Genomic DNA, 18,397 nt, shown 5'->3' with positions numbered 1-18,397 from the left:
AGCTACGTCTCCCTTTATCCTGGTCACCTTTTAAGTCTGACCTGCTGTCTGTATCATCCTGGCTGCCTTCGTCTTCTTCTTGGATGTTGTTTGTTTCTGTTACGCCCTCAATTTCTTCTGGCATCTCGTTTACTTCCCTTTTTATTTTCCTTATTATTTCTTCTTTCATCTCAATTTGGCCTTTTCTAATGTTTTTCACTTTTTCTATCATCTCTAACTGGCCCTGCTTCAGGTTTTCATTCATCTCCTTCATCAGTGCTATTAACTCCTCCATGCTGGGCATCTTAGTACTCACGGGCATATAATACTCGTCAGTTCTCTACAACTTTCCGGCAATTCACCCGAACTAATAAAATCAGCACTTACTCGTCTAGCGGTTCTACTATATCCCACTTCTGACACCAATGTAAAGTTTTTCCAAAATAACTTTACTTACACAACTAATGCCTGCCACTAGTTATTAAATATGTGGGTTTGATTAAATAATAAAACTCGCTAAAGTTGTAAGTAATAACCTGATTTATTCACACATTAACATTAACTAACATGAACATTTACTAGCAACTAACGCTATTCATTACAGTCACCATTTACAACAGTCACAACAGTTTACTGTTACTTACTCACTACGTAACGCCACAAAACTGTTCCACGACTGACCCCTGGTCCGCACTGCACCGAATTGCACTAGTCTCAGCTACACTAACACCGCTCTACTCATCAACTGACTAATTGCCCAACTAGCTACCACTGAAGCACTCCGCAACACTGACTCTCCAAGACTAACTCATAAACTTGACTAATAACTATAAACTCTAATAACTCCTTAAAACTTGCTTAAAAACTCGATTGAAACTGACTTCTCCAGCGGTGTCTGCCTCCTTTTAACTGCGTGCCTCCCTCCAACTGGGACTGCCCTCCTCCAACTCTCTGAGCATAAGTTTCCACGCCCTCCTGATGTTCATTGGCTGGAGAAAACATACTGCCACCACCTCAGCTGTGAGCCGCCTCCTCCCATTCTCCGTCTCTCTCCAACTCCGTCTGTCTCCCTCTCACCTGTCAATCACAGGCTGGGAAACACATATGCCACCACCCCAACTGAGGCCTTTCTCTTAGCTGGCTTTTACCCAGGTCACTAACTCCTTGAACAATCTAGCCCTTTCCTTTCTAGTTCAATAAAGACCGGCCCTTTTGTCTACACAGTGGTGGCCTGTTACCGGCTTTAGTCGCTTAACCCCTAGAACAATCTAGGCCTTTCTTTTCTGCCACAAGTAGATACCGCCCTTTTGTTCACACAGTAATGGCCTGTTACCGACTTTGGTCGCTCAACCCCTAGAACAATCTAGGCCTTTCTTCTCTGCCCAGGTCAACTTCGTTACAATAAATTAAATCAACCCTTATACAACTGTCCTACCGGACAGTTTTAATGAATGATACAAAATATTCAATAAAATCAACACTAAATAACTTAACCTTTCCATTTCATCAAGATACAACATACAATTTTATATTTAATTTAATTTAATCAGATGTAAACAAGAAGAAATAGAGAGAGAGAGATAAAAGAACTAAATTACATGTCATAATAATTTACCTTACCTTCCATGCATGGCGTTCGCAACGAATAATTGGGCGAGGATCTGATTGGCCAGTTTAAAGAAGAAATAATATCCGCCAATAATTTGTTTGAATTCTTTCTCTTTTCAAATATATTTAAAAGTAATTTTTGCTTTTGTTTATTTATTTTTCTCTTTCTATTTATAACATTGAATATTTAAAGACTATTATTTATTTTATTATTTTGTTGTGTAATCATAAGAAAAATCTTTTGTTACCCGGTACTATTAAAATTTGATACTTTTCCTGTTATTCTTATTATTATTAATTATTATTGATAAGCAGATTGTAGGTTATTTAATTTCATTTTATAATTTTGTATATACCTATTATACATATAGATGTGCAACTCAACTCTTCGTATGGGTTATGTAACTTAAACAAATAAACATTCATTCAATATCCGCTCTAGAGAGTGTACTTTTACGAAAATAAAGATGGCGGAATTCTCTCAACAGAGGACACTCTCTAATCCAATGCGAATCTAGCATAACTTAATTAGTTTTTTTTGTTGTTGTTGTTTTTCGCAAAAACTGTTAAACAATGGGCTATATCTTCAAAATATTGAGTTCTTTCAAATACTCAGAAGCTGTCTTCACTTATAAAAATATGGTTACCCAGAAAGACTTGTCTTAAAAATACTTAACAGCTTACAAAGACTATTCTTTGCTATTCTAGAGTATAATGAGATCCCCGTCGTTAATACAGCCAAATGTAAATTTCCATTTAACATGGGATTATGCTCTTTTAAGGACAACAGACTGCGACTGGAAATGATAAAGCGTTATTTATTTATATTAATTTGTCTGATGATGATGAAATCGCCAGTTTGCCTCAAGAGATCTCTGGCACTTGGAACTAGAGGAGGTAATCCAAACACAATTGGAAGGAAAAAACTAGAATTTGCCCCCCAAAAAAAGGAGAGGTTCAAGAAGTCTGCACAATAATAAATAAGCTTTGCAGTACCTGGAGTACAGAACTTGCTTGTATCTTTAATCTAATTTAAAAGTTATAATACATAATTAAAGTGAAAAGCGAGTGCAATTTCTCAGTATGAAATTTAAAAAGGAATAGATTTAATTCATTAACGAATAACTCTTGTTTATTTGTTGTCTGCGAAATTACTGGAAGGTAATAAATAAGGAATCCGCTAGAGGTTAGGTTAGGTTAGGTTGATTACTTGTTTACAATCCCCACTTCTTACAGTTCTCGTATGGCGTTCTTAGCTGTTAAGTGCAGTCTGTGTGAACACAACATGATTAACAAACCAAATTTTGTGCGGCCCCTCATTCTCTTATTTTATTACTTGGTGTCAGTAGTGTAGACGTGTGAAATTTTTTGTTTTTTAAACTTAAAAGAAGATTAGACGAATTTCAAACTAATAGTTTGAATTGGTTATCATTGTTCAGGTATTCATAAAGCTCACAATAAAGTAAACAAAAGATGGGAGTATTACAGAAGAATTGGATGTAAAATTAGCAGCAAGTTTAAAAAATAATAACTATTTCTGATCTGTTAGGAAAAGTTTCATATAAAAGATATCAATTTAATAATCTAGTCCTAGTGCAAAAAAAAGAAGGTCCATGAGCATTGTTTTCTTGAATTGAATTCAGTGGCATCAAAAATGCGATATCTATTAGAGGAAGAAAACATGATTAGTGGCAACTATCTCAGGGAAACAACAGTTAAATAACAGGAATATCTTCTCCAACTGCGAGAGGATAACAGCATCTTAAGCATAAGCGACTTCGGATAAACTATTATGAGATCTGGAGCCAACAAAGAAATTGCAGACAGCCTCTCTGGGCCAGTTAAATGGAGAAAAAGATAAATCCTGGCACTTACAGGTAAGTTTGGGGTAAATGTAAAGAATAGCGCCCGGAGGTGTGGCCTAATTCGAAGTGATTCTGATTCGCTGTTACCATATAACCCGCCAAATTCAAATGTAAATATAAAAAGATTTCTTTATTTTATATTTACATTTAAATCTGGCGGGTTATATGGTAACAGCGAATCAGAATCACTTCGAATTATTTATTTAAGAATATAGTGTACATATTTCGTGGACAATTTCAGCATCCATGGGAAATAATAATTTACTTTTGGAAGGAAATTTAAATAATTTTACTGTTGGCTGTTAATTTAATACAATAAATGCTGTCGAAAATAAAAACTTCTTTTATTTGTGAAACAATAAACTGAACACTAAATTTAGGAAATTGTTGGAAAATATGCAGTGAGCTTTGGAGTAAAATAAATAAACAGTCATTCAAACAGGCGATTCTAATAAAGGCTTGTCTGCATGTTTATTGCAATACAACACCAACCAGTCTCATTTCAGACAGTAAATTAACTAACTATAACTAAATCGGAAATTAAATTCTCAGTAAATAAAGAAAATAACTTCTAGCAATTTGTTTCGCATTTAATATATATTTTACAATAATCTGTTGTGTGGAAATAATGTAAAAGTAATTACTGGTTATAAACCTCTTTGTAAATATTTTTATAAGCTTGAACCTGATTCCTGATTTTCTCTCATGATTACTTGTCTTTACTGAAAGAAACAATTTTTATAGCTTCCTGTAATACATGCCTTAATGTTAAAAGTTTATTTACGGATATTTAAGTAAATTAGAAGCGGAAAAGGTTACAAAACTTTATGAAATAATACAATTATTTTTTGTCATGGAATTCCGTTCAATTATTTTACTAAAGCACAATTATTGCATCCGTTCTTCGGAATTCCCTCGTTCAACTATTTATTATTTTGTTCTTTTTTTTTTTTAAATTAACGAATAGCCCAGTCAAGTTAGGTAAAAAAAAAGGTAAACCTCGGAATGTAAGATAATTATCTATAAACTTCTTGTATAACTTCTTTGTGTTAGGCATTTTATAAGTTGGCAGTCTCATAGAATTTCGTGTACACGTCACCGGAAATCAGTGGTCAAAGGACACAAAAATTGTATTAAGTCCTGCAGAGCCAGGTAATGTCATTGTTTTTTTTTTAGCGTCGTAAGTACGTTTTTGTTTTTTCCCTGTTAACATATATCCCTGAACAGATTAACAATTAACCATTGCCATTAATCGTTGATTAATCAGTTTGGATTTGAGAATTTTGACTACAACTATATTTGAATTAGTACCTGTAGACACCAATTGAAATAATTTAATTATTTATTGAAAAATTGGCAACTGCAAAATTAGCAGCATCTAGTAAATATGATGAAAAGTATAAGCGAAGGAACATTATTTCTTTTGCTAATACAAATACTAATCACTTATTAAGAAATATAATGATGGCATTTTTAAAGTAAAAATCCATCATCGGCCAGTGAGCTGTAAATAGCTTTAAGAATGAGAAAAATCTAAGGAACAAGCAGCTGGATTCGAACCCACGACCTCCGTGTTGGAATCCAGTATTCGCTAACCACTCAGCTAATCCGTTCTATTCTAATAAAATTTAACAAACCAAATCTTGGAATATTCGTGTAATGGCCGTTCATTGTTAAGGTAAGTGGTAAAATTCAACCTAAATTATATATCAGTGTAGCATACGTTTTTTTTTTATCTTTATATGTTATTAAGAATTATTTAATTGTTTATAGAATTCAAAGTTTATAGAAAATAAATAAATGATGATTGTCCACACTAGATTTTCTGCAAACCTACTTTTTCGTTACCTGTAAAACTTTTGTTTCTTAGATGTTGAGCTTTTAAAGAATTACTTGATAGGTGAAAGGTTAAAATGATTTGATCGGCTAAGATATTACGCTGTCTATTTTCTTTAAAGATAAGTTGGTGTAAGATATTTTTATTCTATAACAAAGGATAAGAGAATTCAAAAAAGCTTATAAAGGGAGAAGATGTTCTAGCTTTTAAGTTATCTAAAGATAGAATTCTGGTAGTTTCAGTTATCTTCTTTTTTCTTTTTTTTTTATCTTTAGCGTTTACTTTTATATCTTTCAAATTTTTTACAAAGTTCAAAGTGCTATAAAGTATATTGTGTATAGTAAAATATGTTTCATTCTTACTTAACCTTTGTTTTTTCCTTACAGTCCCAGAATTGGAAATAGCGGACGAACGTAGTCTACCAATAAAGAATAAATTCTATAATTCTGGAAGTACTATAGAATTACGCTGTGTCATAACTAAAATTCCACAACCTACACAATTTATAACATGGCGACATAATTCTACAATACTTAACTACGATACTACAAGAGGTGGAATAAGGTGAGTTTTACACTTAATTTTTAGATTTATTATTATTAATGACTTTGTTTATATTATTTATTAATTAAATTCAAATATCTCGTAAACTACACGATAGATTTTGTTTGTATTTTACCTTTAGATGGAGACAACTTTTGTCTATAATTGTATAAAATTTCGTAAAAATCTGTCGAGTAGGAAACGAGATATTTAAAGTTAAATTTTGGTTTCGTTTGAAAAAGTGAAAACTATAACATCAAATATCTTATAAACTACTCCATAGATTTTGTTTGTATTATACGTTTAGATGTAGACAAATTTTGTCTATAATTGTATAAAATTTCGTAAAAATCTGTCGAGTAAGAAACGAGATATTTAGAGTTAAATTTTGGTTTCGTTTGAAACATTGAAATCTTAACTTCAAAAATCTCGTAAACTACTCGATAGATTTTGTCTATATTTTACCTGTATATGGAGACTACTGTTGTCTATAATTGTATAAAATTTCGTAAAAATCTGTCGACTAGGAAACGAGATAATTAGAGATCAATTTTGGTTTCGTTTGAAACAATGAAATGTTTACCTTCAAATATCTAGTAAACTACTCGATAGATTTTGTCTATATATTACCTGTATATGGAGACAACTTTTGTCTATAATTGTATAAAATTTCGTAAAAATCTGTCGAGTAGGAAACGAGATATTTAAAGTTAAATTTTGTTTTCGATTGAAACAGTGAAATCTTTAACTTCATATATCTCGTAAACTACTCGATAGATTTTATCTATATTTTACCTGTATATGGAGACAACTTTTGTCTACAATTGTATAAAATGTCTTAGAAATCTGTCGAGTAGGAAACGAGATACTTAAGTTAAATTTTGGTTTCGTTTGAAACAGTGAAATCTTTAACTTCAAATATCTGGAAAACTACTTGATAGATTTTGTCTATACTTTATCTGTACATGAAGACAACTGTTGTCTATAATTGTATAAAATTTCGTAAAAATATGTCGAGTAAGAAACAAGATATTTAGAGTTAAATTTTGGTTTCGTTTGAAACATTGAAATCTTTAACTTCAAATATCTCGTAGACAACTCGATAGATTTTGTCTATATTTTACCTGTATATGGAGACTACTTTGTTCTATAATTGTATAAAATTTCGTAAAAATCTGTCGAGTAGGGGACGAGATATTTAAAGTTAAATTTTGTTTTCGATTGAAACAGTGAAATCTTTAACTTCATATATCTCGTAAACTACTCGATAGATTTTATCTATATTTTACCTGTATATGGAGACAACTTTTGTCTACAATTGTATAAAATGTCTTAGAAATCTGTCGAGTAGGAAACGAGATACTTAAGTTAAATTTTGGTTTCGTTTGAAACAGTGAAATCTTTAACTTCAAATATCTGGAAAACTACTTGATAGATTTTGTCTATACTTTATCTGTACATGAAGACAACTGTTGTCTATAATTGTATAAAATTTCGTAAAAATATGTCGAGTAAGAAACAAGATATTTAGAGTTAAATTTTGGTTTCGTTTGAAACATTGAAATCTTTAACTTCAAATATCTCGTAGACAACTCGATAGATTTTGTCTATATTTTACCTGTATATGGAGACTACTTTGTTCTATAATTGTATAAAATTTCGTAAAAATCTGTCGAGTAGGGGACGAGATATTATAGATAATTTGTGGTTTCGTTTGAAACAGTGAAATCTTCATCATCAAATATCTGGAAAACTACTCGATAGATTTTGTTTATATTTTACCTGTTTATGGAGACAATTTTTGTTACCTTAAGTGTTACCTTACTTTTACAACGCCAATCAAATCTTTTTACAAAATCTGCAATGTTTGATTGATACAATCGTTTTTCACTGAAGAAGAAAACTACCAGCAATACTTAGAACTTTGGAATTAATGATATTTGCAGAATAAAATAAAAGGGAAATGAGATGGGAAATTCCAACAAAATGAAGCATAGTATAGGCCAAAAAAAGGAAAAGGAAAGTGGATATAATTGATGGCAACCGTCAAGGAATCTGTATCTGTGACAATGATGGTAACACGAAAATGTGGTAGAAAAACTGGCACAATGCCCAGAGTTCTGGCGATTTTATTAAGTATATGATTTTTATTAGGAAAAACTGAAGTTTGGAAAAACTCCTTAAAAGAAAAAGAAAAACTAAAGAGAAATATATCCAATACTCCAGTTGTTTTTCCTGGTTGCCAATCTCTCAGTCGGATTGCTTATAGAAGCTTTTTGTGTAACCTCACTTCCGTAAATTAAATTATCATTGTCTCTTTTCATTTCATATCTTATTCGGCCAGCTACTTCCGAAAGATAAGTTTTAGTTCTATAGAGGGCGTGTCTGTTCAAGAATGCCATTCACATTCACCTGTTCTATTACGTTTTTATCACTTTCTTTGGAGATTTGTTTTCTTAGCAAAAGGTTAAGCAAATTGTAAACGAGAACAATGGAACAGAAACTTTGCATATGGAACGAAAATAGTCTCAATTAACTTTAAGACAATTTTGTGCAGTAAGTAAATTAATTTTTACATATTTAATGGATAAAGAATTTTTTATTTTGCTTTTCTTAAATTAATTAATCTCACATTAATCAGATTAATTAATACGACAAGGAATGGAAAACCTTTTCTTAACATAACCTGAAAGGCTTAATTTATCAAACTTATTTCGTCTACCGCCCACTTTAAGAATCGATTATTTTCTAGCGCCCCCTCCTAAAATTGGTAATTTTACCACATCTATCATTACCTTAATTTAATTATAGAGTGCCGTATGAGACTTATCCTATTACATTTTACAGTTCAACTTCTATTTTAAATGAGACTGTTCTAATGAGAGCAATAAAATGGGAACTTTATAAATAATATTTAAAAAAACTTTTATTCAAATTAAAACGAACATTTCAATTTAAATTTTAAAACTAATCTAATGGGAAGGATGAAGCTGATGATTTTTTAATTAGTTTGTTAATATCAGGCTCGAATTTACTCAAAATTCAGCCGTAAGTCACCGCGTTCGGTAACATGCAAACGCGATTTCTGTTTCTAGTTAACAGTGTTGCCACAGCACTAAAATCCACGTTCACACAAATACGACGATGGAAATACTATTAATTAAACGTTGAACAATCGACATCATTTCGGGGTATAATTGTGGGGCTGGAAAATTAACGAAATAATCGATGTAGTGTAGTAGGCAGGTTTTTATTTTAGTTTATTATTTTTTTTTTTTAAATAGCGGTACAGGCCTTTGAGACCCTTGGCTTCCTCGACAACTTCCTTCCAAACCTCTTTGTCTTGCGCCTTGACTCGCCATCATCTCCTAATACCTAGTCTGCGGACATCCTCCAACCATCTCATTTTCGGTCTGCCCCTCAATTTTCTATCACCTGGGTGACCATCCATTGCTTTCTTGGGCAATCTCTCTTTTCCCATTTTTTCTACATGTCCAATCCATCTCAGTCTACTGGCTTTTACCAGTTCACGGTACAGCTCCCTCACTTCTGAGTTGGGATCTCCTTTTCCATCCGTCACCACTTTATACCATATACTTTTTTTAAAGTTTAAATTATTGAGAAAAACACAAATCAGCCCTCGCCCCCCACTAAAACTGCTTCAAAACCTCCCAATTTTCTCTGGGTCCCTTTACCACTCATCTAGTAGACTTCCAGCGTCCATAAGGGGGCGTTATCGTCCACTTTGAGAAATACTGCCCTTTAGTTAGTCTTGTTGGACATGATCCACAGGATTTCCGCCGTTGCGAAGGGAACGCAAATCATAGAAGATATGTGAAACCATTTTCCTTCTCATGGCAAAGTCTACAACCAGGGTTTTTGGAAAAAATAACTCCATCCTGGGAGAATTTTTTTTCTAAACCTGTGAGGAGGCTAGATACCAGAATAATGGTTGCTTTTATTGTGGTCACAGTACTGCCAAGTTATGCGTTTGTGGCGATCTCCTCCATTTCCATATATTTAGATTTTTTTTTTTTTTTAGCCTATAAATATTCAGCAGCCATTTTTTTTTTTTGTTTACCCCAAACAACAAGAGGCTTTTGAACCACGCCTGTCAGGGTTCACAACTCACGTTCTTACGGTATTTGATGCACCAATCACTTCTCTTTTTTTTTTAACGCAAAAAAAGGCGCGACTTTTTGTTCTCCCCCCATCAGATTTTTTCCCAATATTTGCCTTAGTTTTGGGCAAAGCTAGATTTTGTGTAACCTCACTTCCGTAAATTAAATTATCATTGTCTCTTTTCATTTCATTTCTTATTCGGCCAGCTACTTCCGAAAGATAAGTTTTAGTTCTATAGAGGGCGTGTCTGTTCAAGAATGCCATTCACATTCACCTGTTCTATTACGTTTTTATCACTTTCTTTGGAGATTGTTTTCTTAGCAAAAGGTTAAGCAAATTGTAAACGAGAACAATGGGACAGAAACTTTGCATATGGAACGAAAATAGTCTCAATTAATTTTAAGGCAATTTTGTGCAGTAAGTAAATTAATTTTTACATATTTAATGGATAAAGAATTTTTTATTTTGCTTTTCTTAAATTAATTAATCTCACATTAATCAGATTAATTAATACGACAAGGAATGGAAAACCTTTTCTCAACATAACCTGAGAGGCTTCCTTATATAATCCATAGTATTTTGTTTGAAATTAATACACTTTTCTTCGTAAGTCATAAGTATTTTGGTGAAAAGTAAATTGTGCTGGTTTTGAAAGAGGACTGAATTTCAAGTCGTCATGCAGTTGCTGAGGTAAAATAAATGTAGATAGTTTTTGCTGCTTTTAATTATTATGATGGCTGTTCGTAGAGAAGAGGAGGATGATTTTGGATGTTAAATCATCATTACGAATACTGGTATGATTAACAGTATCATCAAAATTCATTCACTGAGCCATCCTACCATTCAAGCTGAATGGCTTTGACAGAATTTTTACCTTGATAGGTTATTATATTGGCTCCCTAACTTCATTTACTTCAGAGATTCCAGGATTGATTTCCAATTGGCTACTTCTCGTCACAAGAGAAACTATTTCAGTGAGAGACAGAATTGTTCATTATAAGTGACCTATGGTTCAAAGGGCTGGCAGTTTATTGACTCCATCCTCGTTCCTTTTCAAATGCAAAAAATCAATTTTTTTTCTTAAATTGCGGCTCTCCTTTTTGTGAACAAAGGCTCTGATGTCTGTCATCCCTCTCTTTTTTCTATTTCCTGTACGCTCATTGGCGATTTTTCCAATTTCATGGACATATACTTTTGAATCGGCGTTATTTGATATTCATAGAAACTGCTCACTGACGATAAATAATTATTTTTATAAAAAAAAAAAAAATCATCTTCTCAATCCTTCTCTGTATATTGGCGGTAGCCCTTACAGTCCCTAACATTAAATAGGACCCTTTGTGCTTTCCCGTAATCCCATTTGTCCACCATAGTTTAAGGGCGCCCAATGCTCTTTCACTCAAACCAACTCTTTACTCGCCTATATCATTTCTGGGCACATCATGATTTGCCATTTTGGCTAGCTGTCCTGTACAGCACAGTCTGCCGAGTCTAATTACTTTAATAATGTCCAGCTTTTGGATCATACCCGTTACTTTAATTTACAGTTCTCTTTCACGAGGTCAGATCTTCTCAAATTTGGCCGTAACTCTAAGCTTTCTCGTAACTTTACTCCAGAGAATCTTTCTCTCGAAAAAGCATTTGTACAGTCTTGTATATCTTCCATTCAAGGTAACCTACCGTTTTAGAATCGTATTTTAGTACAGATCAGCGGTTTCTATTTGAGAATTCCACTGTGCATACAAGCTTGCTTTTGTATATGACGGTTGATCGCCCAAGAAACAACTGTCAGCTTGCATAATTATGCAATTGATTTCATCATATACGATATTATTTTTGGAAATTGCAGCGCTCGAAGAATTCCATTCTCTTGACACTGTCAACCTCCCTCGGACATGCTTCCCGCGGACTTCACAGTTCCTCTTACAACTACGAGTTTGTTATATCGTATGTTATACCTTGTATCTTGTTCTCATTTATTTTCAATCCCATCTCTCAAGCGGCTTTGACAAGGCACTCCCTATGTTACAGTAGACCTTACCACAATATCCACATTCTCAGCGTAGGGGCCCAAATCTGTACAGTCTTTTACAATTTATGCCAAGTCTCCCTCACGTATTACATTCTCCAGCTGTAGGTTAAAGTGTAGACTTGAATTACACGTTAGGTTTTACACCCAATCCATCATGTTAAAAAAATAAATAAATAAACAAAACCGTAATTTTAATTTAATCCTGTAATTATTAACTTAACACTAAAGAGCTTCTTTATAGCAGCATATTTAGATCAAAGCATTCAATCATTTAATTACTGTCTAATTGTCGTTTAAGCTGTACGGAGCTGTAACATTTAGTTTACTCTCAAAATCTTTTTTAAATTATTAATTTTCACATTTATTTCATTTTATCCATTAAAATTTCTAACTTTATGCTTTAATAATAACAAAAAAAAAAAAAAAAAAAAAAAAAAAAAAAAGATTGAATTCCTAATGGAATTGCAAAAGCTTCCCAAAATGTTGAAGGACTGTCAGTAACATAGAATACTGAGGCCATGTTATTTTCGTCAGCCTTGGTTCTTTGATTTGTACGCGAGAATATGGAAGTGAATTTGTTAAAAATTTAATGTCTTCAACATTATATATAATTGTAGCCACTGGATGTCCTTTACCTGCCAATATAAATACTATTCTTGCATCTGATGATGGTAGCATTTACACAGAACTCTTTGAGTTCATAAAACAACAACAACAAGATAGCTCTATAAATATTCAGAATACTAAAGAAGCTTCGAAAGAAGAATTTAAATGGCTGATTTGCTAAGCTCAAGAGGCCAATAACAAGGGGGGAAAAACATTATATTGTTTTTGCTGCTTTTAAGTATTATGATGGCTGTTCGTAGTGAAGAGGAGGATGATTTTGGATGTTAAATCATCAGTATGATTGAAGACTTTACAAAGTCTTTTTCTCTTGACATAATGGGACATTGATTAACAGAGAAATGACATCTATAATCTCCTTAACAAAAACTTACAGTTTAAAATGTTAAGTATAAGGGTTGATTAAACGCCAAAAGGTACACAAATCAGCAGGTAACCAACATTTCATTCATACTTCATTGATATTATTTAAGCAATTTTACTGCATTAACTTTTTATTAATTTTTTTAGAATTTATTAGATGTCACAGACCCTTATGCTGGCCATTTCATTCATTTAAGTTTTTTGATATAATAATAAAAGGTGAGTAATATCAACATAATTAGTTATAAAAATTTAAGTAATTTTACTGCATTAACTTTTCCTTCACATTTTTAGAATTTATTAGATGTCACAGATTATGAATGAACTGGCCAGCATAAGGGTCTGTGACATCTAATAAATTCTAAAAAATTTAATAAAAAGATAATGCAGTAAAATTACTTAAATAATATCAATGAAGTATGAATGAAATGTTGGTTACCTGCTGATTTGTGTGCATTTTGACGTTTAATCAACCCTTATACTTAACATTTTAAACTGTAAGTTTTTGTTAAGGAGATTTTTGTACCTTTTGGATAGATTTTTCTTTTTGTCTATTATTTGGGTGGGGCAAACTCCCCTCCTTATGAGGCATAGCGTCGAGACTTTTAAAGTACAAGTCTGTACAAAATTTCGATTCAACTGACACTTCATTCATGAAAATCGGTTCACGTCTCGATAATTTGAAACGATTGCTATACTTCCTCTTAACAAGTGTAAGAGCAGAATGTCGTTTTAAAGTTACGTAGGGGAGCCCTAACCCTATCATCCTACCAAATTTTTTCAAAATCGGGCCAAGATTTACAGAGTAATTAATTATAATAATTTTGGAGGGGGCCTTACATAAAGGGGGCTAATTCCTCTCCTATTCGATATACAGCGTCGGGACCCCCAAAAGGCACATCTACATAAAATATTGAATCGTATGACATCTCATTCATGAAAATCGGTTCACGCGTTAAGGCGCTACGTTGTTTACAAAAAAGGTAACAACAAGAACAACAACAACAACAAGAAGAACAAGAACAAGAACATTTTTTGAAAAGGCCGTTTTTGCTCATTTTCAGCAACTTTTTTCTCGAAATCTATTATATCTATGTTGTTGCAAAAAAATTACAGTTGTAAAGGAGGATTTGCCCTACATTTTAAAGAAAATTTGGGAATTTTATCTTTTATAGAAAAAGAGAAAAAAATTGTCAAAGTTGGGAGTTTTTCAACGTTACGCTTTTTCGTGCAGTTTTTGACGATCAACCCTTATACAACTGTCTTCTAGTTTACAGAAAAAAAAGAATAGTATTGGGCTAAGGGTAATCAGGCCAACTCTTTGTTAAAAGTACTATAAAACAACAAATAAATAAATAAAAATAACAGTACAAAAAAATCTATTTCCTGGCATCTCTGAATTATTTTATTTTATAGTGGTAAATAATTTTTAGAGTCAAAACACGCCGTTTAAGTGACAACCGGCTTTAAAGTTATTGTATGAAGAAAATAAATAAATACATTGACAAGGTATATTCGGTGAAGGGCTAGCAGAAGGCTGAATATCAAGAAGATATTTTGATCGACTGATGAAGCTAGAAGTTACAACAGAGATAGATGGTATGGTTAGGGGTCAGTAGAAGCCAGCTCAGGCTATTGTGTTGCTGCCAGGGAGGCGATGGAGAGGATAGAGTACATAATTTAGTGGTACAAGTATGCTGTGGTATAGGAGAGTATGAGTAGTGGGTGTAAGGTAGCTATCAAAAATATAATGTTCTTTATATTATGTCAAACATTGCATATTATGAGCCCTCTAAAGCTTTTATGAATTCAATTTTTAGTGATTTTGAAGAACCAATCAATAAGAAACACAATATTGGCTGACGGTGATTGGACGACTTAGTACACTCAAACCTGTTTTTATGCGGTCCTTTTTTATGCGATTTTTTTATTTGTGCGTTTTTTTTTGTGCGATCTCATAATCTAATTATTGAACTGACAATAATTTCAATGTCAACGAATAAAATGTGCAATACAATATTGCGATTGAATTTTTGGGTAGCAATGCAAAAATGCATTGATCGCAAATAAACATTAAAGGACATATGCAGTTTTGTATGTATAAAATAAATACATATGTAATTAAAATATTTAACAATGTTCGCATGTGTTTTTTTTAAATCAGGCTCCAAAAGGTTTTGCGAGATTCGAAGAGCTGCCAAGCCTCGTGTCTTGATTTCGTTTGAAAAAGCAATTGCTAGTTATGGTTATGAGTTATTTTATAAGTGAGATTTTTTTTTTTTAATATTGTTTCGAAAACTATTTCTTATAGCTACTCGTGAAGTTTTATGCAATTTTTTAATGCGTTTTCTTTTATGCGTTTTCTTTTATTCGGTCCCTATCCACCGCACAAAAACAGGTTTGAGTGTAACTAGAAATATTTTCCGAAAAACTGGTCAAAGGAATTATTCATCTGGTTCAGTTTAATAAAGAGACTTTGAAGAACCAATCAATGAGAAGCACAACATTGGCTGACGGTGATTGGGCGACTTTGTAACTAAGAAATATTCTCCGAAAAAACTGTCCGAAGGAATTAAAGAATTAAAATCTGAAGTGAAACACTCTCCCGCCATTTCTAGAGTGCTCAAGCTCCTTATCCTTTAAAGCTTTCTTCTCAATAGGAAAGAGATTCAAATTAAACTTGCAATATATATTTATTTTCCGCTTAATATTTAATTCATTCTAATGTATTCCCTGAAATGGCCATCAACTGAGAAAAATTGAAAAAAAAATTAATTTACAAACTTGTAAGTTTCTCTCAGATTAATTTAGGACATAAGTACACTCCCATCTCTTTCTCAGAACTCCTTGAAAAAAGATTTCCTGTAAAATCTTTTGAAATAAAAAATTAAATAAGAAATAATAAATTTAACGATAATCGATTAGGGTGACCATTTCCAGCAACTTTCTGAATAACTGTGCTGGTCTAGTGGTCAAGAACGTGGCTTTGTATGCAAGAGATCGCTAGTTCGAGTCCCGCGTACGACTACTTTTTATTTGTTGGAAAAAATTGTTTATAGTATAGTATGAATATGTAAAAGAGGCGGTTACTTACTTCTGATAATAGTATGAACGTCATTTAACTTAGAAATTGTGATTCATAAAAAAAATTAACTTTAGGAAGTAATGCTAAAATTGGATCATCATACTTTATTACCCGGAAAGAACTAGGAAATGCGTACTGAACATGAGAAGTATTATGCTTCCAAGTATAAAAGAAATTGTGCCAGATGCTTTTTTGTGTTTATATTGTTGTTAGCCGGAACTTATTATAGAATATACCAAGGAATTGTAATTTACAAAAAAGGTATGAATGTTATATTTCTGCTGCTGGAATAGGCTTAACACTTAACAACACCATAGGCCTATATCTTATTATCTTTTGGGAATTTGTTGCCGAAATAATAATTGGACCAGATAACGATTAACCTCATTTCTATTTAATTTGCTAATATTATAAAGTTTTGTGTTGTTGAATGTAGCATTGCTACTACAATATAGTTACCATTGGTTGAGAAAATGGTTTCCACAATGAGGGAACATATAATACTACTTCTATGACTGGAAAACTGCAAAACCTTTTGTTTTCCTCTAGTGAAATTTATCCCACCTCCATCCACCATTCCTCTATCATCTGGTTCCATTTCTATTTACCACCGTGGATGCCTGGAAACAATCTATATACCAAACCAACATCGTATTATAAACTTTGTTCCTAGCTGAGTATCGGCTCTTGCACTTAGCTTGCGTGATTCTAGTGGTAATTAATCAAGATACCACTTCTACCACGCGTAACCTTCAATTATTTCCTATTGTTTCTCTACTACAGCGTTACCAACCTATAGCCTACTTTATTAGCGAATACTCTATAGTCTAGCTGTTAGTAATAAATTATTAGCAGCTAAAAAAAATCTGGAAGGGCATTAAAAAGAATTGGGAAAAAATAACTCTTAATTATTATTCTAACTTCTTATTACAATAATTAATTAATATGCTTAATTTTAATTAAGTAATTTTATAAAGTAATTTTAATTAAGTAATTTTAATTAAGTAATTTTAATTAAGTAATTTTAATTAAGTAATTTTAATTAAGTAATTTTAATTAGGTAATTTTAATTAGGTAATTTTAATTAAGTAATTTTAATTAAGTAATTTTAATTAAGTAATTTTAATAAGGTAATTTTAATTAAGTAATTTTAATTAAGTAATTTTAATTAAGTAATTTTAATTAAGTAATTTTAATTAGGTAATTTTAATTAGGTAATTTTAATTAAGTAATTTTAATTAAGTAATTTTAATTAGGTAATTTTAATTAGGTAATTTTAATTAGGTAATTTTAATTAGGTAATTTTAATTAAGTAATTTTAATTAAGTAATTTTAATTAAGTAATTTTAATTAAGTAATTTTAATTAAGTAATTTTAATTAAGTAATTTTAATTAATCATACTTAATTAATTAACTCATAATTAATTATTATTGGGCCACTAATTTTATCCATGTGTACACCCTAAACTTTGGAGAAGGGAAAAGATAGTGCCCAGCACCACGGTTCTCCTTTCCACCGGTGACTGGATTTGATGGCTAAAAAGAAGAATAGGTTTCAGGTTTACTCCGGTTATCTCTCGGCTTCATTCCTCTTCCCGAAGGAAGGCTTTAATGGGCGTCGCAGAGAGAAAAGAAGGCACCGCTCTTTCTAAAAGAGTTTTCTAACGAAAGAAATGGCCAAGCTCACGTTATGAAAATTAAATAAGTAATCATTATTATTAGAAGTAAGGCTAATTATCAATTATAGCTCAGGAATTTGAAATATTAGTCGAATTTTGTAGTAACAACGTTCAATCAATTGTATCAGCCTCCCGGGTCATCGTCAATGGAAGTATAAATTTCGTATTTTTTCTAAAATGAGTTCCCTTTTTTATTCTGCTTTCTCGAAATCTACTTTAACCATCAATCAAACCTCCTTTTTTCTCCAGAAAATGAAATAATGTATTGCTTAAGTGATTCAGCTGACCTAAATTTCAACATTTCTAAAACATATCAAAGATTCACTGTTCAAGAATGGATGAAACTAGGATTTCCAAATTATTTTCTGTTAAAAATAGTCACAGTAACAGTTGATTCGCTTTCCTTTTTTTTACTATTCATGTGCCAGAATAGGCGCTCTAGATCCGATGGTAGCGTAGGCTTTCTAGTCAACACCCGCAGAATCTAATACACTATTCACTACCACGGTCTATCTGTATTATCGCATAAACGCCCACAGTGAATCTCTTAGAGTGTTAGGAATTTGAATTGTGGTTTCTTAATTTAAATATCAATGCCTTTTGATGCTATTTTTTTTTTATATACAGGGTGACCATGGTTACAGGCTCCACCCACTTTTT

At 32.2% G+C, this 18,397-nt stretch overlaps 1 protein-coding gene across 1 annotated transcript in view; it reads left to right on the top strand.

The window, feature by feature from the left end:
- LOC141447108 (opioid-binding protein/cell adhesion molecule-like) overlaps positions 1–18,397 on the top strand; it is a 771,975-nt gene that overhangs the window by 683,092 nt on the left and 70,486 nt on the right. Inside the window, exon 6 of the mRNA XM_074114310.1 lies at positions 5,676–5,853. Within this exon, the coding sequence (XP_073970411.1) occupies positions 5,676–5,853 (178 nt within the window). The remainder of the gene's footprint in view (positions 1–5,675; positions 5,854–18,397) is intronic.

The sequence above is a fragment of the Rhodnius prolixus genome, unplaced genomic scaffold, assembly GCF_049639745.1.
Source record: "Rhodnius prolixus isolate KJV_2025 unplaced genomic scaffold, Rpr scaffold_7, whole genome shotgun sequence".
NCBI lineage: Eukaryota > Metazoa > Arthropoda > Insecta > Hemiptera > Reduviidae > Rhodnius > Rhodnius prolixus.
The sequence above is the reverse complement of the archived record's forward strand: the minus strand, read 5'-3'. Positions and strand labels throughout refer to the sequence as shown.